The following is a 24,296-nucleotide window of genomic DNA, read 5'->3' as shown; positions in this document are numbered from 1 at the left end:
GAACAGGGAAGTCAATTTTCATGGGGCCTTGCTCGCCTTGTGATGCCATCTATGCCTTGCAAAGATAAAGGGGCAAGAAAAACCTTACTATATTTAAGCCTATACAAAAAGTGGGTGGGTAAAAGAAAAATTGGATAGTGTTGACACGGCCAAGCTCTTAAAGCCACAATGTAATAACAGTATGAGAGCTACATGTTTCAGGGAAATGATGGATGATGTTAACATGCAGCATTCCAGCGGCAGTTACAACCTAAACCTTTGTTATCTTATCTTATTTCAGGGCCCACCCTATTCCTGTGATTGTAATCTGTTTTAACTCTTTTTAATTTTGAACTTTAAACTGCTGTAACCTGCCCTGGGACCTGCTGGTGAAGGGCAGGTAAAATTAAAAATTAAAAAAAAATGTGTGCCTAAGGTTGCAATCCTATACATGTTTACTGGAAGTAAGTCCCACTGAAATTCTGAATAGACAAGCATAGGAATGCACTGCATTTGTGTGTCTAGTAATTAAATGCATATCTGGCAAACCTTTAATTAATAAAAATTAGTATGCTTTTGTTGGTTTAATTAGTCCATAATGCAATTTATCCTACTGTCCTAGTTTTGAAATTTGTCCTAATTTTTAAATTAATATCCCTTCTGCTTTGTAATTTGAATTTTCTTACGGCTGGGGTCTAATCCTATACAAATTTACTAAGGAGTAAGTTCTATTGGACACAATGTGACTTACTTCCAGGAAAATATGCATAGGAAAAGGTGCACCATTATAAAGAAAATAATAATAATTTTGAAATAATATGTTTTTAAAAATTGTTTCCAATTTCCACCCCTATCTTGTGATATAAAAAGTTAATTTTCTTGATTGAGTAGATGACAACTAATAGGGAGTGGAGTGTGAGGCATTGTTGCTCCTCTGTTTCATTCTTGTTTCACTTAAGAAATTGCATGACATATAGCAATTATATTTATATCATATTTATATTTATAATAACTACCCGATTCATCTATAAATTGAGGGCAGGAGAGAGGAAAAGTTTACTTACAAACTCATCGTCCCTTATGCTGGGGGGCACTGAAACACAACACAAAAAGAGAAAGGGAATAAAAGTTATTCAGCCAAAGCGTTTTTCATTTGTTTTTAATCTTACCAGAGATCAGTGATCACTAACTATGCAAATGTAGTTGTAAATATTGAGAACCATGTACATTTTAGAACCAAACCCATTTGCATATCCAAAAAAAGCAGCTATTTCACAATAAAATAAATATATTCCAGATAATATTATTTGCAAGATAGACTGATATTCCTTTTTGTAAAGGACAGTAAGGAGGAGATGGAGATATAGATCATTTGGGGGGGGGCTTATCCCATATTGGGGACCTCACTGGGCCCTTTTCAGGATGTTTGGGTGTGTAAGTGTCATCAGCTCATTTCTTCTATATGTAAGAGCAGCTTGTTTTGCAAATATTTACATATCATCTGCTTATTAGCTCTATATACCACCCACAAAAAAAGTTTCACCTGCTGATTCCTGCATATGAAGCTGCTGCTAAAAGCAAAGGAACTGTTTTGGAATGAGTTTGTTTTCTAGCCAGTGGCCAATTCTAACGAATTATTCTAAAAATTGATGTACAGGAGTGAAAACACGTAGTGGGCCTAAGCAATAAAAAAACCCCAGGGTTTAAAAAACAATAGTTCCCTGAAATATACTTTAGGGAAATGACAACTGAATCGGCCAATTTATGAGTCTGCAGTATCCACCTATAAGATGACAGACACTTGAGAATTTGAGTCGTTGCTTCAAAATTAAAAGCAGAAGACTTTTAAGAACATTTCCCGATGCATGTTGAATGATCCTCATTTCAAGTGCCATAGAACTCACTAAATCCTTGTCTAGGACTTAGTGCATTCAAAATCTAATGGGTTCAACTCCTGGATGAATCCTGCTAACAGAAGCAATCCTGAATGGCTGATACAATGGATACAGAACTGAACTCTAATCCAGGAACTTTTAAGACAGACACCTGTCACAGGTGCAGCTAACCTATGGGCCACAACATCTAACATCCCTGAGCATTGGTCATGATGACTGAGATGATGAGACTGGGTGCAACAACACCTGCAGGGCCTTAGTTACCCCTGCGAACTAGGCTTTTCCCTGCACAGCCTCAGTATCTGACCCTGTGCAATAAGTCACTATCTGTACAACTCAGTTTACCCTGTAGATTAGAAAATGAAGGCTACATAATTTAGGAGTTTGTCAAGAGAGAACATGCTAGCACTTGTAAATAAATATATGACTGTGCAGCTTTATAAAAAGATAGGCCTATGTTACCAAATTAGTGTACAACAATCCCAGAATTTGGGACATATAAAATCTACTGATTTCAGTTACCTTAAGCACACCGCTCTATGTTAAAGAGTGAACAGGGTATTTCCCCTATGGAATAGTGTACAGTGGTACCTTGGGTTACAGACGCTTCAGGTTACAGACTCTGCTAACCCAGAAATAGTGCTTCAGGTTAAGAACTTTTCTTCAGCATGAGAACAGAAATCGTGCTCCGGTGACGCGGCGGCAGCAGGAGGCCCTATTAGCTAAAGTGGTGCTTCAGGTTAAGAACAGTTTCAGGTTAAGAACGGACCTAGGGAACGAATTAAGTATTTAACCTGAGGTACCACTGTATTGGAATAGTATGTGGAACAGTAATTGGACAATACATACAACCAAGTCCTCTGTCGTTTGTATGAGCTTTTGGAACATGGGAGCAGATTGCTCTTTCCACCTGGGCTGCATGTTCACACCTGACGCATTCCATTCTAAAAAGCGCTTCTGAGCATCACTTGTGAACATGCCCTTTAGGGTTGTGGGGCTTGGCTGGCTGACAATGTCTTTTCCTTTCAGCGTTCATCATCCCTCTCCCTCCCACTGAAACATGAACTGTGACGGGATGAAAGCGCAGCACATCCGATCCTCTTCACTGTCTGCTATGCTCTCCGGCCGCAGTACATACCCGTGGTGAGCTTCTTCTCCCGCATGGTGAGGATGGGCGCACTGCCTCTGTATAGCTCGTGATCCCGCCTGAGCTAAAGCCTCATGGTCCTCAGGGGAGCCCGGGGAAATAACTTCTGTTATAACTTCTGAGACTGCAGCGGGCCTAAGCCTGGGCACGCACGAATTGCTCGGCGTTTACAACTTGTCCTAGTTATTGCGCGCTATCACAGCCGAGCTGGGTTGCTATGGAGCTGCTGCAGACCGTGCACAGGGGAAACAAGGCTCCTTGACTCCATGAACAAACATTTGTCTTCTTGGGGGCGAAGGCTTTCTCTCGGCTTGGCTAGCCAGCCGGATAAAGCGAGGCGCGCGGAAGCAACGAGCACGCAAGTGCTTTAACCTGGGGGAGAAAATCTCCCCGTCGGTGGACAGGCGACCGGTTCCTTCCAATACACTTCACTTTCAGCCTCGAGGGGGCGCAGGACCACCCGGCCGGGTCTGCAAACGACAGCGCCCTCTCCAGTTCTAGCCCGTTAGGAAATAGCTTGAGGGTCTTTCCCTCTCCCCCCCCCCAAAAAAGCCCGCTGCGTTTAGACGGCTGCAAAGATTTGCGTTGGTGATAGGACCCTTCAGGTGTTGCCCACGCTGCTTGCAGCTCCCATCACCTGCAAGAGGAGGGGGTTGGTTCGCCGATATTGTGATGCATTTAGCAACGCGTAAATGCTGCCTTGGTGACGATTGTGCTGTGTAGAATTCTTATCTGGCCTTCCTGGCAAGCCTCCCCCCTCTCTCCTTTAAGCAAACAACTCTTTGGCATGACCCCCTCGGTTTCAAAATAACGTCGACCAGTCTGGCAGGGGCACGTACATTCCATATCCATGGAGGAGTTGCTCTTGGAACAGGCTTTTCTTAACTATCCTGGTGCAGATGCCATCAGGTTTAGGGTTAAACAAGAGCAAAAGGTTTTTTTCCATAACTTGAAGAGGCATGGCATAATTTGAATGCAATAAGGGTATGGCCTTTAGTTGCCCTGGATTTGACTGATTCAGAATAAATACCTCCAACAATTCAGCCTAGTACAGCTGAGATTCAAAATATATCTGCAAAAGAAACGGTGCTGGTGACATTTGTAATCAGAGTTAATTTCTCTACATGTCATCAACTTTGAGAGTTAATTCGAAGGATTTCCAGGCTCTTCCCCCCCCCCCCCTTACAGATATGTGAAAATACGGATGGTTTAAAAGCTGATAGTTTAATCCTGCAGAAACTTACTTTGGGCTATGGAAAAGTGAGAGATGAATAGTAAGTCGTATCAAAGGGTTCCACTGTCTCACTAAAGTATTAATTCTGAATCCCTGCTCCTGATTATGCCCTTATTTCTATCTCTGCTCATGGGTTGGCTGTCTGCCATTTATTTTCTTAATTCACATAGTCTCCTTTGCGCCGAGATTAGTAGATTTGCTTCAAGTTAATTTTCATAGTGGCCATAATAGCCTGTAATTTATATTTATTTCTCCATACAAAACAGAAATTGAACATCCAAGATCCCTGTGGATTTGTGCATGTTAACACTTTGGAAGTAAACAACAAAATCAGATTTTATTTTATTGTTAGCAGAGGCTGACAGTGCAATCCTTTCATGTTTATTCAGAAGTAGCCCAACTCCATTCAAGGGGGCTTGCTCTCTCAGAGGAAAAAATAAGCCCTTCATCCAGTCTGGCATCCTTCTTGCCCACCCTTCTTCCATACCTGTGGGGGATTATGATGAAATTCATCAACATTAGTGAACAGTACTGAGTCTCTAAATGCCTCAAATCCCAGCTTCAGATTCAAACAACCAGACAACTACAGTGGTACCTTGGGTTACATACGCTTCAGGTTACAGACTCCGCTAACCCAGAAATATTACCTTGGGTTAAGAACTTTGCTTCAGGGTGAGAACAGAAATCGCATGCGGCCACAGCAGGAGGCCCCATTAGCTAAAGTGGTGCTTCAGGTTAAGTACAGTTTCAGGTTAGGAACGGACCTCTGGAACCAATTAAGTACTTAACCTGAGCTACCACAAATAAAACTATCACTGCAATCAAGATACTGTACAGCTCAGGTTAAGAAGCCCATTCACTTCCTATACTAGCTCTTGTTGAATAGCACTTTACAAATGTAATGATTCCAACAAAGACAAATCTTTTGACACTACAATGAAACTGATATCGAAACCTGACTTTACTGATGACCAAAGTGTATTATTATTTTATAATTCTAAGAGACCAACAAAACACCCACTAAATGAGAGGATATATTCCACAGAGTTCTGGAGGCCCATGGTTAGGTTATTCTAATCATCCTATCACCACAAGGAAGCAACAAGCCTGGGATTTGTCAGCAACCTAATGACACCCCAACTTATTGGAATACTTGTGTTTCCAGAGCTATGCTGAATATTCTTATTTCCAGCAAATGTCCTCCTATGTGTGCTAAGCCAGCTGAGCTCCTAGGGAGACCAAGAAAGAAGTCATAACTTAGTCCTGATGAGCCAGCTTCTTCTTGCCTTCCAGGTCTTTAACATGACCTCACTGAAACAAACAAAGACTTCTCAGAGCCATAAGTTATAACTGATAGCCAAAGGAAACACATTTTAAATATTAAATACTCATTGGCTATAGTTGGCAGGCAAGGCTGAAGCATGAACCTACAATGCTACGTTTACAGATGCACTGAATAGCCTAAAAGCATTAGTTCAGGTTCGCCCCCCCCAAGCTTTTGTGAAGTATTTTTCGAAGATGAATCTTTGATGTCCCCTAGCGGTGAAATTGAGTATATTTCAATGAACAATGCACAGAAGAGCTTCAGATATCAAACACCAAGGGAATAGAAAGATGTTTGGTACTCTTAACCTACTCACTCCAAACCCTCCTACACGCCTCTTAGCACAGGCTCCCCTGAAGATCCAAATTCAACAAAGAAAGAATGCCCTCCATTTCTCACAAGATCATCTGGCAGCAACTTAAAGTACTCAGAAGGGGGGAGAGTAGGCGTTTTAGTGTCTGGTTTATATCACTTGGGTTCGTATGGCATGGATACTGCTGTAATTAATTTCATTCTAGTAATGGAAAAGCACAGGCAATTTGGAACCATACTTCCATGCTGTGACAGAACTTTTTTTTGGAAAAGATTTCTTCTGGCTTGTTCTCTCTGCCCCTTTCTTATGAAATCTCGTATTAACTTTATCATTATCTGCTTCAACATACTTCATGTTGAAACAGTTAACGTTGCCATCTTCTTTCTATGTATTTTAGAAACACTGTGCCCTTATTTATGCCCATTACAAATTGCCATCTATGCTGCTGATCCATAATTTCTTTAGGTAAACACTCTTGCGCTCTCTCTCTCTTACACACACCAACACACACACACCAAGGCATTTCCACATGCAACAACTGGTTTGTGGACAAATTGTCACCGACTACGGTATGTGACTGCAGAAGGAAGAGGAAACACACACGTCAAGGGCTTTGAAGAAACACAAACTCAGGACGAAAGGGAAAAATAGCTAAGAGAAAGACACATTTGGGAAATCCTCACCAGTAATCAACTTCTGCTCTGATACCTGTGTCCCCGCTGTGGAAGGACGTGTGGATCCAGAATTGGCCTCCACAGTCACTTAAAGACAATACTGTGTTCATGGAAGACAATCTTACTCAGCTACGAGTGATTGCCAAAGAAAGAAGACTGTGTCCAATTCTGGGCACCACAATTTAAGGAAGATGCTGACAAGCTGGAACACGTGCAGAGGAAGGCAATCAAGAAGATCAAGGGACTAGAAACCTTATGAAGAATGGTTGAAGGAGTTGTCAAGAGGAAACTGAAAGGAGATATGATAGCCATCTTCAAATATTTCAAGGGCTGTCACATGGAAGATGGAACAAGCTTGTTTTTGCCTGCTTCAAATGGTAGGACCTGAACCAATGGATTCAAACTACAAGAAAGGATACTCCAACTAAACTTATTAGGAAGAGCTTTCTGACAGAGTTGTTCAACAGTGGAATGGACTCCCTCCAAAGGTGATGGACTTGCCTTCCTTAAAGGTTTTTAAGCGGAGGTTGGATGGTGTTTCCTGCATTGCAGGGGATTGGACTAGATCAGTGTTTCCCAATGTTGGGTCTTCAGCTGCTTTCGGACTACAACTCCCATCATCCCTAGCTAGCTAGACCAGTGGTCAGGGATGATGGGAATTGTAGTCTGAAAAGAGCTGGAGACCCAAGGTTGGGAAACACTGGACTAGATGATCCTTGAGATACCTTCTAACTCTACAATTCTATGATTCTATTATCACTTGTTATAGCTTCACTTGCACTTGCAGCACAGTTGATTAGGAGGAAATGCATACAATCAATCAATTTCTGTTCCTTGTTAGGAGGGGGATGTATTATAAACACAGCTTGGGATGAAAGCAGTAGTGAATGAAGAAATTATATTTGTTTATTCCAAACCGATTATTTTGATGTATTTGTATATCTTCCAGTTGCCTTATGTTTGATCTCTTGTGATTTTATTATTCAGCTGCAACTGCCAGTTGCCTTGGAACTGTGGAAAGGGGTGGAATGATGCTCTAGCAATAGCCATCAAGCATAAGGCTATGGGCTACCTGCATGTTTCTGCATACTTAGAAGCAGGGAGTGTCGCACCTCTGTCCAGCTCAGATGATACTGCTGAGATTATCAATTTAAGGAGTAACAAATTTTATTAACTTGCAAGAACTGTTACCTAAATTTACTTGGTTTTCTCTTCCTTAGCTTTTTCATTTTGCAGTGTGTCTATTAGATTGTTAACTTGGGCAAGCAGGGAGTCTTATCTTTTGATCTCTGTATAAGACTTCAAAAATAATAATAGTGATGCTTGATATTAAATAAAATAATTTTGGCTTGATATATGCAGTATGTTTTAATGTACTATTATGGCAATAGCTTCTCACATTTATCATAAAATACTCCTTAAAATGTAACAAATATTTAATTATTTTTAATTTACCATTATGACAAGAACTGTATTTAAAATCTTAGAACACGGGTGTAAGATGTAGTAAAAACTACACTGAAAGTACTTTATTGAAATCTCATTGAATGTGTCTGGCAAAGTGACAAACACCAAGACAAAGAGTTTAAAATGTTTTCACTTTTTTCTGAAATGTATCAAAAGTCAAGTTTAGGATATTTACACAGAGAATTAAATTATCAACTTGATTAATGGTCAAAATTACAATATGTAATACTTTCAAAATGCATAATTATTTAAAAGTGCTACCTATACAAAATAGAGAATTGAGGGGGAGGGGAAATACGTTCCATTCATTTGAAGATATTTAGAGGCGTTTTAAGTTTTTCTTGCTTTTTGCACTTCCTGGCAGAGCATCTTTTCTGTTTTGTCGTTTAGCAGATGGACTGCTACAGTCTCTTGATCCGTGGAAGGCATAAAGACATAAAGTGCAGAAGTCAAACGCACAGTCTTCCCGGCTACAGAGTCCTCTTTTTTGAAAGGCTTGGTATTTTGCAGGACACCGACATCTTGGACAAGGTTTTAAAGCTTCGTCACTGAAGAGGGATCGGGCAACCTACATCAGGGGAAGAGATATTTAAGATTTGGTCATGCATTCATTTTTATAAGGCTGCTAACTACCCCATCCTGTTTCTTTAATTTCTAGAGAATTGCAATGCAATGAGTAAATTAATTTTCACTATAGAAATATATCAAGATAGAAGAGTCAATAAAATTTTATCCCAGATGACAAGATACAGCAAAAGAGACAAATGGTAAATGTTACTAATATGGGCCTACGGGCAGTATCCAACTAAACAGTTCCTCTACTGCAGGGGTCAGCAAACTTTTTCAGCAGGGGGCCGCTCCACAGTCCCTCGGACCTTGTGGGGGGCCAGACTATATTTTGGGGGAAAATATGAACGAATTCCTATGCCCCACAAATAACCCAGAGATGCATTTTAAATAAAAGGACACATTCTACTCATGTAAAAACACACTGATTCCTGGACTGTGCGCAGGTCGGATTGAGAAGGCGATTGGGCCGGATCTGGCCCCCGGGCCTTAGATTGCCTACCCATGCCCTACTGCAAGGACTTTTAGCTGCAAAATGGAACTTCCCCATCATCTCCTCTCTCCCTGTGCAACTCCTGAATCTGTTATGGGGTTTTCCTCAGCCCTCTGGGGCCAACTTAGGGGGTCACATAGGAAAGGACAGAGTGAGGAAGGTCCAGCTAAAAGTCCTTGCACTAGCAGAACTGTCTATTTAGATAGCCCCGTCACTTTCCCCTCATACTTCTTGTGGCAGCCTTTGTTTAACTTGTATCTGGCAACATTCACTACTAAAGGAATGTTTCCTACCTTTACACACACTTCTTCTTTGCTAACTGACTGAAGAACAGGGCTGCGTCCACGAGGTGTCAAAGACTCGTCACAAGAGGGCTGCATTTGTAATACAGCAGGTTTTGCTTGAGCCTGGACTGATCGTAGTGCAAATCTGGTCATCAGAAGTCTAGTGGCAGCATCTTCAGTATCTGGCAGGTGTCTCTGGTAAAATAACCAAACACCACAAATTACTTCCTCAAAGAACAAACTGAATGTGCTGTTTACTACTTAATGCCAACCATGGCTTGTAGCAGAAGCCCATACTGGGAAGAAGGGGGGATGCCATGTGGTCAGAACCATCTTGGGTGCTGGCTGGAGAAGTGGCAACACAGAGACTGGGGAGCACGGCCGGCTGCTCTAGACTCAAGCTGCCTGAAGCCATGAGAGAAGCAGGGAGAGACACTCTTGAGAGGACAATGCTGTAAGATCTGTAGCTCCCTCCAGCTACACTCGGGTTGTATATGTGTGAATAAATTCACTAGTCTACACCACGTCTTGACTCTCAATGGAAGCACAACTCTGGGTGAGGGGGTGGAACCCCCCCCCCCTGAATTTTGTGCACTGCTTGGCAGAAATTGGCGTTTGGTGTGCCACCTTTGTTACAATACAGCTTGAAAAAATAGTTTGGCACAGAAAGGAAATAAAGATGATTTGGAGTATGGGTCAAAGGGAGACGACCACGAAAAGGACCAGGTTTAATCCAAAACTGATCTGCCAGAAGCATTTAAAAAAATAAAAACAACCCCCCAACAAACCTCTAAGAGGTCTTGAGAGAACTATTTAAAAATAAATGTGCTAAATGTGTGGCTAGACACTAAAGACAGTGTGTTATATCCAACTAAGTCATACTAAATAGGCCCACTGAAATCAATAAACTATGAATCTAGTTTATAGGCTCATTTCTATTCTCAGTATGAATTTGTTGGTTATCACCCTAAATCTTTTAATAAGTAGCACAGGTAAGCAGTACAACAAATTTCATCTGATGAAATGTCTATTAGATACGGAGTTTTATTTCTGCTTTTCCTCCTCTTCAACCCATACTGTCTCACCAAACACCCTCAATAATGCCCGTGCAGTGGTATATTACCTTAGCTTCAACTGCCAGCTGTTTTATGTACAACTTTCTCCTCCGATTCGCATGTCTATCTTGTATAACAATTTCTCGCCAGTTCTTGCTTACCTTCCACATACTAAAATAAAGAATCGCTATCAGCCACAATTCAAACATTTTGCTAGAATTTAGAATGGAGCTGGTTTGTCCTCAAGGAACCTAATCTGCTTTAATGTCTTCACCAAGAATCAATAAATCAGCTTCAATGATAGCTGCAGCACAGGATCAAAGGGACAAGTGCTCTGAAGCTGATATACATCAAAGTATAGGGGTATTTACATATATTTTGGACACTTTTAATCATCATACCCTCTTGTCACAGAGGGACAGACAACAATATTATTTTATTTGCTAATGTTTACCGTTAATACATAGCATTTTTAAATATTATTTATGTTTCAACCTTGCTATGCTTAATAGTTATATGCCAAATTCCCAAACCTTAATTAATGGAGGAATCCAAAAGATTTGTCATTTTGTAAAAGCTTATCATAATACAAAAACAGGGTATCCAAATGGGAAAACTGGAGTGAAGTTGTAACTGCAACAAAACATGGAGTGCTTCAGGTTTATAGCCACTCCCTTCCATTTTTCCTTCTTCCCCGTTTTTTATCCCACACCCCAGGCAGCTAACACCTGTGCCCACTAAGGATGTTCAGTCTTCTGTGGCCTGCTCTGGGTTTTGCTTAGATTTTTATCCACATAATTTTTGTTCTTCTGCAAATTATGATGCTCCCACAAGCCTCATGGTGCCTCCCATGGGTGTAGATGGTGCCATTTTGGCTACATAAGCATAAGCACTCAGATAACTGAATTCACTACTAGTATACAGAATTTCAATTATGTTACACTTGTACAATGTCATTAGGGGGCACCCAGTGAAAGTCCCAAAGTTGTTTCTTTTACCTGCATAGGCTTTCCACAGTCAGGATATCTAAAATCAAAGTAAGAACATGTCTTAAGTCTCTGATTCTTAATTCTGTTAATATATCTAGTTTCTCAATGCCCATTTTCCTGCCAATGAGTTGAGCCACAATACACTTCAGCGCAGATATGTCAGCTCCATCAATTTTCTTCAGCAGGTCATCTTGTTTTGTTCTTTTACTTCTGTTTTGCATAAATAGCGCACGCACTATCTGCAAAGCAGGGGTTCTTGACAGACTGCCAAAATCTGGAGCCATGCATTTGTCATCCTCATGAAAAACCAATTCATTGCTTTCGGTGATAGAGCCAGCTATCTTTAGTATGCATTTTGAATGAGCAACAGTGGTATCACAGTCCTCCTCTTTTTCTGATTGGGAACCACATTCTGAAAGTGTGGATAATCTTCTTGAGCGTTGTAGCTTTCTTACCTTTCTTTTAGAGTTTAGAGATGATTCTGTACGTTTTTGAAGTAGTTCTTGGAAAGATCCCTCATGTTCTGACAAGGACTCCTCCGATTTATCTAAACTAAGTGAATTATAGCTGCTGCTACCAGGGGTTGATAGGCTCAAGTCACTTATTTCTTTAACTGGAGGGGTATTTATTTCAGATATATTAAGACTAAATCCTTCTACAAGACTATTGATGGGTGTGATAAATCTATCATCATTTGTCTCGGACAATGTACAGTTAGGAGTTTCAATCAATTCTGGACAAGTGCTTTGATCATTAAAACTATTAAGAACATTGTCAATAAAAATATTAGGTGTATTTGTAGATGATTTAGGCTGGATTGGAGATAAACAACCTGGCTCGGACAAGCAGCCACCTTTAGATTTTGAATCATCTATTGTAGATGTCCTCTGCTGAGAGAAAACAAGCCTGAGTTTCTGACAACCAGAAATAGGGTCCTCACTTTTTAAAGTACTAGTAGCCAAAGGCTTGTAGCTCTTCTCTCTTGGAGAATCCAAGGCACATTTTGAAATTATTTCATCAAGACTAAGAAAGTGAGCTAAACATGTTTTTTTCTGACGGCTCCCTGAAGATACTTGTTTTTCAGAACACCCCAAAGAACCAACAGAAGCTGATTTAGACACAAGCAATCTTCTGCGGAGTGACAAGTCTTTTTTAACAACTTTTGGTGTTTCATATAAGTCTGTATGTGTAATTGGTTCCTTTCTTTCAGATAAAAAGGTAACATTTTCATGGTCAATGGGAGACAATGAAGTGCTTAAACTAGAATGTGCATGTTTTGAATATTCGGGCAGGCCTGTTTCATTCTGTTCGCCTTTATGTTCTGCATCATTATAATCAAAGCTTGGGTCTTTTAATGATCCATTGTATCCACTGTCATGAAATATGGAAGGGGAGCAAGAATCTTTAAAGCTGAAGTATCTTGCACTGTTGCCGGGAGAGGTCAGTCTGCCTCTTTTAAGAATACTGGATAGAATTGAGTGGCTTTCTGACATCTTGTGCTTGGAACTGGTTATGATCTGTAAAGTGGAAACAGCATTTTACAATTAATAACATCATACCTGGAATCTCTGGGTACCAAACAAAACACTTACAGGAAGCTATTTCATCAGAGAAGGAAGCCAGTCACCACAGTTGAATGCTGATAGAATGAGGATTGCCTATGTACCTATTATAAAGTTGTAGGAAAAATGCTCCACTATGTTTGTAGTAAGAGGTCACTCAAGTTATCATTTACCATTCAGTTGCCTCCTTAAAAAATATCATGACATTACATATTCACAAATAAGGGTTATAGTTTTTCAAAAAGCTCGTATTGAAGTAACCGAAAGCCTCCGCCATGCAATCTTAACCATATCTAATCAGAAGTCCTATTTAATTTAATGGGGCTTCCCCCTCTGTTAAGTACAGTTAGGAACGCAGTCACAGCCTTCATTTGAGTGATATGACTTAGTAACCTTGCATATATAGACAGAGCAAAACAAAAATATGTCTTATCAATAAGCAGTAAATTGTTGTACTGCAAATAGCATGAGGGGCATTAGAGAGATTTCGGATTATGCTCCTATGTGGTATAAAGGCTCTCCTTAACCACAAGCAAATGTGTCTTGATTTTTATAGCAGTCAGTTAGAAAAAATGATTTTAAACATTAACTTAAATTGGTCTCTGTTCTTAGTGATTTAAAATCAATCCACTCCGGGGGCGGTGCATTCTGTTTTGCTGCTTGCTGCTGCCTCGCCATACCACACTTACCTGTGTTGTGCAGCGGCACCCACAAAGCACCAGCAGCAGGGCTGGCTTCCATGAGATCTCGTGAGATTTCGGAGAGATCTCATTGGATACCGGCACCACTGCCAGTGGAGGCAGAGAGACAGGCAGTGGAGGAGAGGTGGGTGCTGTCTATTGGTATTCTGCCGCTCAAAGTGGGCACCTCACCTTGCCTCGCCTGAAACACTCCGCACTCTCCCTAAGGCTTGCTAGTCTAATGGAATTGTTCGTTTTATTTAAACCGCTGACTCTCATGAAAGATCACAAATTATTTTTGCAAATCCACTCAGTCTTACAAGTGGTTTGCCATGCACCTTTCAGGAGCTGTTCAAAAAACAAACAAATCCTGTTCTCTTGGTATAATAGAACTAGCTGCTCAGTTCTTTGGATCCTGGCCAGTACAGTGGTACCTCGGTTTAAGTACTTAATTCGTTCCGGAGGTCCGTTCTTAACATGAAACTGTTCTTAACCTAAAGCACCACTTTAGCTAATGGGGCTTCCTGCTGCTGCCGCGCCACCGGAGCACGATTTCTGTTCTCATCCTGAAGCAAAATTCTTAACCCGAGGTAGTATTTCTGGGTTAGCAGAGTCTGTAACCTGAAGAGTATGTAACCTGAAGCGTATGTAACCTGAAGTGTAAGTAACCTGAGGTACCACTGTATTTGCAATGACTCTTCAACAAACTAAGATTTTGTACTTACCCTGATGGAGTCACAAGGAGGCTGAAGTTAAATAAATACTCCACAACTGTATAGGCATCACCTAGGATGCTGAGGGACAAAAACATTTGCTATTACAAAACATGGCATAGCTTTCTTAGACTTTAGTATATGGTGGGCCAAAATTTCTCATGATTGTATGAGAATCACAGGTTGTGCAGAACACAGCAACCTATCCCATGATAGTTTATCAGCTGACAGTATAAATGAGGTCTCCCAAGTCCTGCACTGCCTTCGAATTTAAGACCTATGCAGTCTTAAAATGCATTTGTAATGCAGTTACTACCTCCACCCTCCAGTTAAGTTTGTATACTGTGTGCTTGGGATAACATTTCATGTGTTTGATGAAGTGGACTCTACAAAGGTATTGTGAATTATAAATGTTTCACTCTTTAAGGCACAAGACTAACACAACAACGCAGAGAAGAAACTGACATTTTTAGTGTCTTGTAAAAAAAAAAAAGAGGCTTAAGTAGCTGAGTTTTTAGCTTAAAGACAGCTGAAGGAACAGGACACAGGATTATAAAAACCATGAACAATATAAAGAAAGTAACTAGAAGAAGTGTTATTCACGCTCTCAACACAGGAGAACCAAGGGTCATCTAACAAAACGGATTGTTCTGAACTTGCTACTAGGGAGATGGAAGTACTTCAAAGAATACAAACATTTACCTAGAGAATCAACTGTCACAGTTGTTGCTATAGCCACTTGCACAGATGGCTTTAGGGTTGTCAAATCACAACCCGGAGGTTCCCCCTGTACTTTTAATCTAACACTGAATCAAAGGACTAGGTTAATTTCTCTCTCCCCATTTCCCTGTCTTTTTGCTTGTGTCTTGTCCCTCTGTGGTAGTAAGCACTCCTGATCAGCTGCAAATCATGCATGATTAGTCTCATTCAGTGGTAGACTTAAAAGTACAGAGGAGCTTTTCAAACAGAGACCTGGAAAGTGGAAACTGACTATTTTTTAAAGGCTTAGATATATACACACTGTTTATTGCTTAGGAAAATTGCAAAATGGAACCTCCGTTGGAGGCAAGTTATAATTACGAGCTATATGGAGCAAACAGGAAATTATCACCTGTACACAAGATACCAGTGTCATCTTCCTCACTTGCTTGGAAGATGTTTAGAATTTAGAACTATGATCCTCTGCTTTAAGTAAGTAAGAAAAGAAACAGTTATTAGTATAAATGCAGAGCCAGTAGAAGACACATAAAGCAATAATGTGTGTTTCTGGAAACAACTAGGTTGGGATCGTAATTTCTTAAGGCACCATCCACAGTATGCTCTAATTAAGTGGCCTGCAAATTAATGCAAAAAAGAATAATTGTGCCTAAAAACAAAACTACAAATGTAAAGTCTTAACATTATAGCTTACTCTATAGTGACTTTTTAAAATATTGAATATAAAAAACTATTTGTCAATGTGTCTGTTTTAAGCAAGAGCATTAGAAAAGCAGGATTTTCTAGTGCAAATGTGTGTTTTCTTCATCCTCATTTCATCACCTATACCACAGTAACAGTACAATACTACAGGTGTCTACTCAGAAGTAACTCCCATTGTTATTCCCAGATAATTGTGTACAGCCTCTACAGAACACTTTCTCTTCCAGCTAGGATTTCATTAACTCCATCATTCAGGACTGATTTAGGGGAGAAGAGTGGCTGTGTGAGATCTCCCTCAAAACACACAACAGCCCTACTTACCTTGTGAATTTGAAAGGCAGGAACAGCTTCTCATGAAGGTTTCCTTATTGTTAAAATCAGAATACCTTTTTAACCTGGGGAGGAGGGAACGGTGAAATGGAGGAAAGGCGTCCAAGATGGGGGGAAAGAAACAGAACAAGCCAAGCACTCTACCAAACATATAATCTTAATCATGAAACTGATAGGTATGGTTAGAGTCAAAGTATGTTCAAATAAATGGATTAGCATCAGAGTTAATTAACTGTACTCTGATTTCTTTTAGCAAATAACAGGGACAGAAACGGGACTTTGAGGGGTTCAGTCACCTTGAGTGCAAAACACCACCAGCAGCAGTTCCACACACCCCAAATCCTCGCACAAGTCAATGGAGACGGTGAAAAGGGCGCTGCTCCCACATGTGGAGCAAGAGATGGGTGCGGGGCGGCGGCTGGAAAGAGTGATTAAAGAGGGCTTTTAAAAGGGAACGAATTCGCACCCATCCTAAGAACTGGCAGGGGCTGCGCGCAAGATCTATGCAGAAAGAGCACGGCTCTCTGCCTGTTGGAGAAAAAGCAGCAGCAGCTCTGGGCTTCCCCCGCTCCAGCTCGCCTCAGCCCCAGAGCGTTGCCCTAAGCGAGAAAGAGAAACGCCTCCCGCTGCACTGCCCGCGTGCGCCTGCCGTGGTTTTCCCTCGCTCAGTTTTGAACTACCCGCCTTTTCCCAACTGCTGCAGCTTCTCTCCTCCGCTCCCTCTTCCTCCGCGTTGCTTCCTAGGAGAGGAGCTCAGAACGGACGCCACGCGCAAGACCGGCAGAGAGAGGGAGGGAGGGAGGGAGGGAGGCAGAGGGGAGAAGTTGCAGTTGTGCATTAATTGCAAAGGACAGAAAGTTTCGTGAACTGAGGCTGGGCAAGGAGCAAGTTGCAGAGCTTTTCTCTGCTAGCTAACACGCGTCGTTGCGTGTGCATTTTTATAACCTGGGGGCGTGTGAAGGAGGGCTGTCAATTTCCTATAGTTGACCTCCTTACCCCATGACCCACTTCCTTTCACAAGAACTGGATTTCTCTGACGTCTTCGGTGTTTTTCAGCCACACATGAACACATTTTATACTCCGTATTAATTGAGGTGGACGTACACATTCTCCCCCCCTTCCCTATAGTAGATTAGAATTTCCACTCCCCCCCCCCCCCATTAAGGAGGAGAAGAGAAATGTCATCTTTCACAGCAGACGGAACTAATGTTAAGAATGAGCCAGGAAATCCAAGGTCCAAATCCTGCAAGGACCACAAATTGCAGTTCCCTCACTCCACCTGCAATGTTGACTAGTGTTGACTAAGTGTAGTGAGGGCTAGCTGTGAGTGTATTTTTTAATTATAAGGTTTTTTAAAGTGTATTTTAAATGGCAATCTGCCCTGGGACTTTAGGGTGAAGGGCAATCAATACATTAAAAATTAAAATAATAATAAATATTATTACAAAACATTGCAAGATAATGGAAGTGAATTGCTTTGAACGGTAATAAACGGAAATCTGCCCTTATTCCCTTATGGGGTACACAAGAGCCCTTGTACCAAGTCCTTTGCAGGTTCTCCATCGGTTGGAAAAAATAACAGAGGCCAACCAGAGAATATTGAGAAGCAAAGCCTGATCTTTATTGATCTGTTGCAACAGGGTGCTCCCCTCACACGCAAGAAAGGAGGAGGACCCAGAACCCAGCTGTGTCCGCCCTTATATAGACATTTTAAATTGCCCGCCCTGGAGTTCAAGACCACCCCCAGAAACATCATAAATACATCACAGAAAGGGCAGGCTACAGCAGAAATCTGAGTGAGTTGTTTATCTCCTGTCGTTGTTTATCTCCTGTCTGGCAGGTTACCTATTAATGCTTACTTGATTGGATACCCTGGGGAGCCTGGCCAGTCTTTAGTTCCTGAGCCAGGTCACAGGCTCACACCCTATTCATATCTTAAATGTGCCCTTAAGACAGGATTTGTGAGAAAAGAGCCAATGGGGAGGTTTCCCACTTTGACCTTGCAGAGAAATATTTGAGGTCAATTTGTTCAGGACTTTTTTCTGTGGGGTTTCAGACGTGGTTTATATATTTATGTATGTGTTTGCTTGGTACATATATGAACAGAACAGTCTAAAATACTACTTAAAAGCTTAGTAGTAGTATTCTTACTACTTGCTACTCTGTTTTTGGTTTGCTCCTGCTGTATTTGGTTTACTCCTAGTGAGTCTAATTCTGTGTATAACTACTCAGAAATAAGCCCTACTATGTTCAGTGGGGCTTACAGGAAAGTATTTATTGTAGCATTAAGGGCACCCAACCTATCTGAAAGATACAGAACTAATTTGCATTAAAATACACCTTGTGACAGGACACGCTGCCTCCTAACTCTTTTTTTCTTGGTGGAGGTGGGAATTGGCGTGGCTACCTGACGCAAGAAAAATACACGTTGCAAACGCTCAGATCCATTTTTAATCATAACCAGCCTATAAACTTTTAAGAGAGAGAAAAGGAGGGGGCGGGAAGTAGACTACAGTAAGGAAGTAGACACAACCCCTGATAAAGATTTTGGGTCTGAGCTCCGAGCCACAGTTCAGGTTTTACCTATGATAAATGTTCAAAACGTACAGGTACGTTGCAGTGCAGTGTAATACTGGAAGCTAATATACTGAAGTTAAACCTGAACAAATTGTTATAAGAAAAAACTGCTCCTTTGAATTCCTATAACAAAGTATTTGCTGAGCAAACCATTAAAGGCGCAATCCTAAAACATGTCTACTCAGAAGTAAATCCCATTGAAATCATTGGGATTTACTCCCAGGTAAAAGCGATTAGGATTGCAGCCTCTTAGTTTACTGAGTAATTACGAAAGATTATAAAGCGCTAAATGGGGTTGCAACCCAGCTCTTTAACAACACGCCTGAACTAGCGGGGCGGGATTCGCTGGCTTGCTGTGTGTGCTTCTTACGTCATCAGCCTGCGCCCAAGAGTAGTGCTCATTAGGCTGCGTCCTAGAGCCGTGCATGGGAGATACGAACTGGTAACGGAGCTGGTTTTTAAAAAACCTGTTTTGGGGGAGATTGTTTCTGTTGAAAGGTGAGGTTATAAATTCACTAATCAGGTCCTTCCCCAAAAGTTGTAGCTCATTCATGCAGTTTCCTGCCTTCCTGGGTGAGACTATAGATCGACCCGCGAGGGTTGAGTCATGGGTTGGTTGGGGGAGCGGGTAAATAATGTAGCGTCTTCCTCGTGCTCTTTTCTTTTGGCATACTCTTGCTTGGTTTTAAAAGTAAAAAATCGGCGTAATAAAGAAATCAGGTAGAAAGCTTCCCTTTTCCAGCCTGTAACACCATCACCCGATTTTATTTAACAACAAGCCTGAAGTGGACTTGTAAGAGAACTATGCGTACTAAACTCATAACAGATGTGCATGATTTGTCTTCTTTTTACTGACAGAATATGGACACCCAGAAAGACGCTCCTCCTCCAAAGCAGCAACCTATGATATACATCTGTGGAGGTAAGATCATTTAATGCCTAACTGTTAGGAGTTATGTGATGTATAGCCTCTTGGTAAGGTGACTGTGCCACAGAGTGTTGCTGAAATTGAGTTTTATCTCACGTTCTGAGGGAAGGATAATGTTGCGACACATCTTTCTCTCTCTCTCTCGTTTCGGCAACCTAGAAGTTTGAGCAAAACCTGGGTGGCATCCAGCACACCTGTCCCATGTTTTTAATGTTTGAAATTTTATTCTGTTTTTAGTGTTCTGTTGGGAGCCGCCCAGATGGACGGGGTATAAATAATAAAATTAGTAGTAGTACAAGCACCGTGCAATGGGATATTCCCCCCTGTGCATGCCCTAAATCTGTTTTGGGAATTCTGCCAACCCATTGATGCGGTGCAGGATACATGTGGGGGGAGGAAAAGGGAGAAGTACCTTTGCTTGAAAAATAAATCCCTGCAGACCCTCCTGGGGTGGGGGGGAGAGAGTTTTGTCTCACGTTCATGAGGCCTGTCATGAATTGCATCTCAGAATTCTGTAGGTTTAAATGAGAGGGAGAGGGAGATGACACAAAGTGCCTGTTGCTGCTTTGTTTGGTATCTCTGCTCCCCACCACAGGGCCATTTGCTACCAACTGCCCTGTGGAAAGGAGTATCAGATCCCAGCTTGTGCTCCAATGGAATTAGTTTTATTTTGTCTGGGTGGTTCTTGGTGTATCTGTTGTACTTTATAAATGCCCTAGGCCACTTTGAGGACTGATGAAAAATCAAAATATAAATTGTCTATATAACTATTGAACTCAGATGCCATTCTAATTTGACAAACCCCAATATGAAATGTTAAGAACCTTTCATAATTCTAGTGTAAACTAATTTATAAAATACAGTGTGAATATATGTTTTCTGTCCTCACAATCTAAAGCATAACTGAGGAGTAGATGGGTTTAACAGAACGGCAGGGCTGGAGGTACAACTGTGATTTAGAGAGCAATCCTATGCACACGAGGACGCGGGTGGCACTGTGGGTTCCGTGCGCTGCTCTGGTTCACCAGAAACGGCTTAGTCATGCTGGCCACGTGACCTAGAAGCTGTACGCCGGCTCCCTCAGCCAATAAAGTGCGATGAGTGCCACAACCCCAGAGTCGGTCACGACTGGACCTAATGGTCAGGGGTCCCTTTACCTTTGCACACAAAACTGGCATAAAATAAGCTGTTGTAGTTATACCAGATCCAAACCCTGTTCAGTAGCAGGGCTGTTTTTGCTCTGTCAAAAACAGAAGGGAAACAAGCCTTTAAAATGGTATTTTACACTGCATTACCAGGTCACATGAACAAGCTAGGCAAGTTTAGGATCATTTTTGAACCTACATGGGCTTCAGCTCAGCTCCAGCTCAACCAAGATGAGCAAGTTACACTGTTGTATCTTCAGCTGAGCTAGGAATTAGCCAGCTGAACCAGAAATCTGCATTGTAAACTGCTAATTGCAGCATGTCTTGCCATAGGATTGCCCCCTAAATCTGGATCATGCCAATGCCGTAATATGATGATAGTAGGGACAGTTTGGGATTCAGAGGATCCTAGGCCAGCTCAGCCCCTACTGGAATGTTCTAATTCAGGGTTTTCTGTCAGGTGCTGGTGGCAGAATCCCCCCCCCCCATTAGCACCTCCACCTGCATGTTCAGTGGGTGGAATGGAGAGTTGTATGCCAGCAGTGATGCATCACTCCACAAGTAGAGGCCGGTAGGGCTAGGTGGAGGGACACCTCCACTCAATCCAACTTTCTCCTTAACCCCCCAGGACTTGGATTGCAGCCTAACTTCTCTAACATTTATGTAAAATGAGTTAGCCAGACTCTGTTCTTTTCAATAAAATGTGACATTGTTTATAATATTTTGTGCGTTATAATAAAAGGACAGTTTTTCTCTCACATTGCTAAGCTTTGTTCTCATTGCTTTGTTTCAATTTTTAATATACTTTTTAATATATTTTCAGAATGTCACACAGAAAATGAAATAAAAGCAAGAGATCCCATCAGATGCAGAGAATGTGGATACAGAATAATGTACAAAAAAAGAACAAAAAGATGTATCCTTCTATGTGGGCCTGTTCATTGCTTGATTATTGCATGCTGATCCTAACTACCTGAACTTTTAGAATTTGTTGCTATAATGTGATGGCGTAATTTTACACTAATAAAGGTCTACAAATCTCATCAGTACTTAAAATACTTGTGCTACAATACTTTGATCCACTTTATATATTACATTTCATATACAGATCCTCTGGTTGGTAAGTGTGTTCTTTGCCTGCCTTTCATTATACACAGCTTCATATTGTGAAGTGTAATGTGTAAACTGGTCAGCCATAAATATTTTCAACACATAGCACATAGCACCATAATTGTGCATATGTATATGATTCTATGATTCTGTACCCTAGTTGCTTTTATTTGCATGCCAGTGCCATTGCATTCAGTGGTGTTTAAATAGATCAGGGGTTGTCAACCTGGTCCCTACCACCCACTAGTGGGTGTTTCAGGATTCTAGGTGGACAGTAGGGGGTCCTACGGCACAAGCTGAATCCTCCTCCTATTGAGCACTGGTGGACGGTAAGGAAATTTTACCATCGAGAAAGATGCATTAGTGGGCGGTAGATATAAAAAGGTTGACTACCCCTGAAATAGATAGAACAGCTGATTGCAGAGGGAGATGTGAAAGTTACACCTTGAACACTGGAAAGAAGCACAAAGCACAAACTTTCTGCTTCTTGCTTATGCCTCTTGTTGAAATGTGTTAGGAGCGTGAAATAATTTGCTTGCATAATTCTTATAACTAACCAGGGTTTTTTCCTTGTGCTCTCCAGCTTTTTTCTTTAACTCTACTATAGTGGTTGTGTTTGATGCCCGATGAAGAAAACAGAAGATGCATCTGGTTTATTGCAATGTATTTTATTCATGTTAGACTTTGATTTTCTTATGGGCAAATGCATTCTTTCATTCTGACAGTGTGTAAATTATTCTGTTATGACAATAAAGTTTTATTCCAGTACTTGCTTGACATTTTTGCCAGTAATGAAATCTGATAAAACTTTTAAAAATCTTTTAAAGTTATATAATATCACCCACTACTCTAAAATCTAATTCTCTTCCTAACTGGGAACAAAAGGAATACTATTTTATGTTAATAACGATCCCGTTTCTTTGGAACAGCTGGCAACTAATACAGGAAACCTGAATTTAGCATGGTTCCAGATACACCAATGACAACATTTGTTATTGGACCCATGACTGAAAACACAGGCTTGGCAGCCATTAACATGATTTGAGAATTGAATATCTATGTGTGACCATGTAAGGGTATGGTGTCATTAATTTATGGAGGATTTGTAAGCAATTTGATAGGCCCTCTAGAGGGATTATGGGAGGGTATGGGAGACAGTTGTGAATATGACTGTACACAACTGTAGACAAACCAGTTAAATATGTCTCAGCATATGTTTGGGAAAATTCTATCAAGATAATCCATAGATGGTATAGGACACTGGTTCAATTACCCCATAGGACATACGGATTTGCACCTACCTTTTGGGAGGGATGCAATCACAGGAAACATGTCCCCTGTGATTGTCTTTCCCTATGGCCCAGAACTATCGATGGACAATAGGTTTGGAAGTACCACAAATTATCCAGGAGCATGTGGACTTCACTGCTTAGTGTAGTGGTTATGAAAGGGCAAAAGAAACCACACACACATTTTATGCTGTTTGACGGTCATTTATTAAATTGACCAACAAATCAGGTTTATAAAACAACTTCTCACCAGATCATCACAAATTTGTATGCCATGTTTCTGCTCTGAAATTTATCCTTGGATATCTCAATCTCTTCTGGCTGAAGGAAATGGTGACATCTTGGCAATATACTCTGTAAGAACAACACAGGCAACAATCACTATATAAAAGAATGAACATGATTACTTACCTGTTTCTTGTTATAGTCAATTTCTATTTTGTGACTTTGTACGATATGTATATAATTGAAAAAACAATTAAAATAGTTAAAAAATCATTTAAGGTCTAATGTGATTGTAGCATCCAAGTCAAACAGGTGGCTAAATCTAGTTGTTAGAATCTCTTATGTTTGAAGGGATGGAAAGAAGCATGGAGTGATGATAGTGGGTTCAGAACCAGGTTAGTGTAATGGTTAATTGAGGGTTAGGCTAAGGCTGCAACTCTTAACTCCACTTAGTAGTGTGAGGCCCCATTGATTTAAATAGGATGTTCATCTCTGTGTACAGGGTTAGAATTGTGCTACTACTTGTGTATTCCATTGTGCAGGTATCTTGTTTGCCTCCTTGAGCCTACTAATGAAAAGCCACCTTTAAGGTGGCATATCGGTAGTACTGTTCTTATAGCAAAAGTTTAGTCCTGGGTGTTTTTTTTTATTAATTATGATGGTGCTTTTTAGTTGCTGAACTTCATTGTTGCCCCCTGATTTTGTTCGGCGAGTGTAAAACATGGTGGGATTGGGATATATTTAGAACAAATTCAATAGACAAGAAGACGAAAGATTAAACCGTTTTTAGATGTACGCTTTAATGAAGTGCGGGAGGAGGGGAACGAGCGCCTGCCCTCACAACGTTGGCAATCCGCCCTTTCCAGAGCGGCGGCGACGGAGCAGCGTCTCCTTAGC

General features: G+C 41.1%; 3 protein-coding genes across 10 annotated transcripts in view; 1 reads left to right on the top strand and 2 right to left on the bottom strand.

Moving 5' to 3' along the window:
• RGS22 (regulator of G protein signaling 22) overlaps positions 1–3,618 on the bottom strand; it is an 80,836-nt gene extending 77,218 nt beyond the window's left edge. The window contains exons 1-2 of the mRNA XM_081919692.1: positions 3,013–3,618; positions 1,044–1,072 (exon numbers count right to left, since the gene is read on the bottom strand). Coding sequence (XP_081775818.1) covers positions 1,044–1,072; positions 3,013–3,037 — 54 coding nt within the window. The 5' untranslated portion in view covers positions 3,038–3,618. The remainder of the gene's footprint in view (positions 1–1,043; positions 1,073–3,012) is intronic.
• Positions 3,619–8,050: 4,432 nt separating this feature from the next.
• On the bottom strand, positions 8,051–17,418 carry FBXO43 (F-box protein 43). Of its 7 annotated transcripts, none has more exons than XM_081919152.1 (7): positions 16,117–17,418; positions 15,488–15,561; positions 14,389–14,457; positions 11,431–12,938; positions 10,501–10,603; positions 9,387–9,572; positions 8,051–8,601 (listed from the first exon to the last, which is right to left on the bottom strand). In XM_081919152.1, the coding sequence occupies exons 4-7, from the start codon at positions 12,912–12,914 to the stop codon at positions 8,353–8,355; spliced, it is 2,022 nt and encodes a 673-aa protein (XP_081775278.1). In that variant the 5' UTR covers positions 12,915–12,938; positions 14,389–14,457; positions 15,488–15,561; positions 16,117–17,418; the 3' UTR covers positions 8,051–8,352. The 7 variants fall into 7 exon arrangements, with proteins under 7 accessions (XP_081775278.1, XP_081775281.1, XP_081775280.1 ...); XM_081919155.1 differs by lacking the exon at positions 15,488–15,561 and having other exon boundaries at positions 16,117–16,190; positions 16,422–17,418; XM_081919154.1 differs by having other exon boundaries at positions 16,422–17,418.
• A 1,638-nt stretch (positions 17,419–19,056) lies between these two features.
• Positions 19,057–22,653, top strand: POLR2K (RNA polymerase II, I and III subunit K). 2 transcript variants are annotated; one of them, XM_081918386.1, is made up of 4 exons: positions 19,057–19,144; positions 19,561–19,624; positions 21,599–21,691; positions 22,493–22,653. In XM_081918386.1, the coding sequence occupies exons 2-4, from the start codon at positions 19,564–19,566 to the stop codon at positions 22,513–22,515; spliced, it is 177 nt and encodes a 58-aa protein (XP_081774512.1). In that variant the 5' UTR covers positions 19,057–19,144; positions 19,561–19,563; the 3' UTR covers positions 22,516–22,653. The 2 variants fall into 2 exon arrangements, with proteins under 2 accessions (XP_081774512.1, XP_081774513.1); XM_081918387.1 differs by having other exon boundaries at positions 19,075–19,200.
• The last annotated feature ends 1,643 nt before the right edge of the window (positions 22,654–24,296 follow it).

Source organism: Podarcis melisellensis, assembly GCF_964234715.1.
Source record: "Podarcis melisellensis genome assembly, chromosome: 7".
Taxonomy (NCBI): Eukaryota; Metazoa; Chordata; class Lepidosauria; order Squamata; family Lacertidae; genus Podarcis; species Podarcis melisellensis.
The sequence above is the reverse complement of the archived record's forward strand: the minus strand, read 5'-3'. Positions and strand labels throughout refer to the sequence as shown.

Coding starts and splice junctions, on each gene's coding strand:
- FBXO43 (XM_081919151.1), bottom strand. CDS start 12,914: ATGTCAGAAAGCCACTCAATTCTATCCAGTATTCTTAAAAGAGGCAGA. Junction 9,573..10,500: donor AGCTGGCAGTTGAAGCTAAG/GTAATATACCAC, acceptor TTATTTTACCAG/AGACACCTGCCAGATACTGA. Junction 8,602..9,386: donor AAGAAGAAGTGTGTGTAAAG/GTAGGAAACATT, acceptor CCCCTGATGTAG/GTTGCCCGATCCCTCTTCAG.
- POLR2K (XM_081918386.1), top strand. CDS start 19,564: ATGGACACCCAGAAAGACGCTCCTCCTCCAAAGCAGCAACCTATGATA. Junction 19,625..21,598: donor TATGATATACATCTGTGGAG/GTAAGATCATTT, acceptor ATATATTTTCAG/AATGTCACACAGAAAATGAA. Junction 21,692..22,492: donor CAAAAAAAGAACAAAAAGAT/GTATCCTTCTAT, acceptor ACTCTACTATAG/TGGTTGTGTTTGATGCCCGA.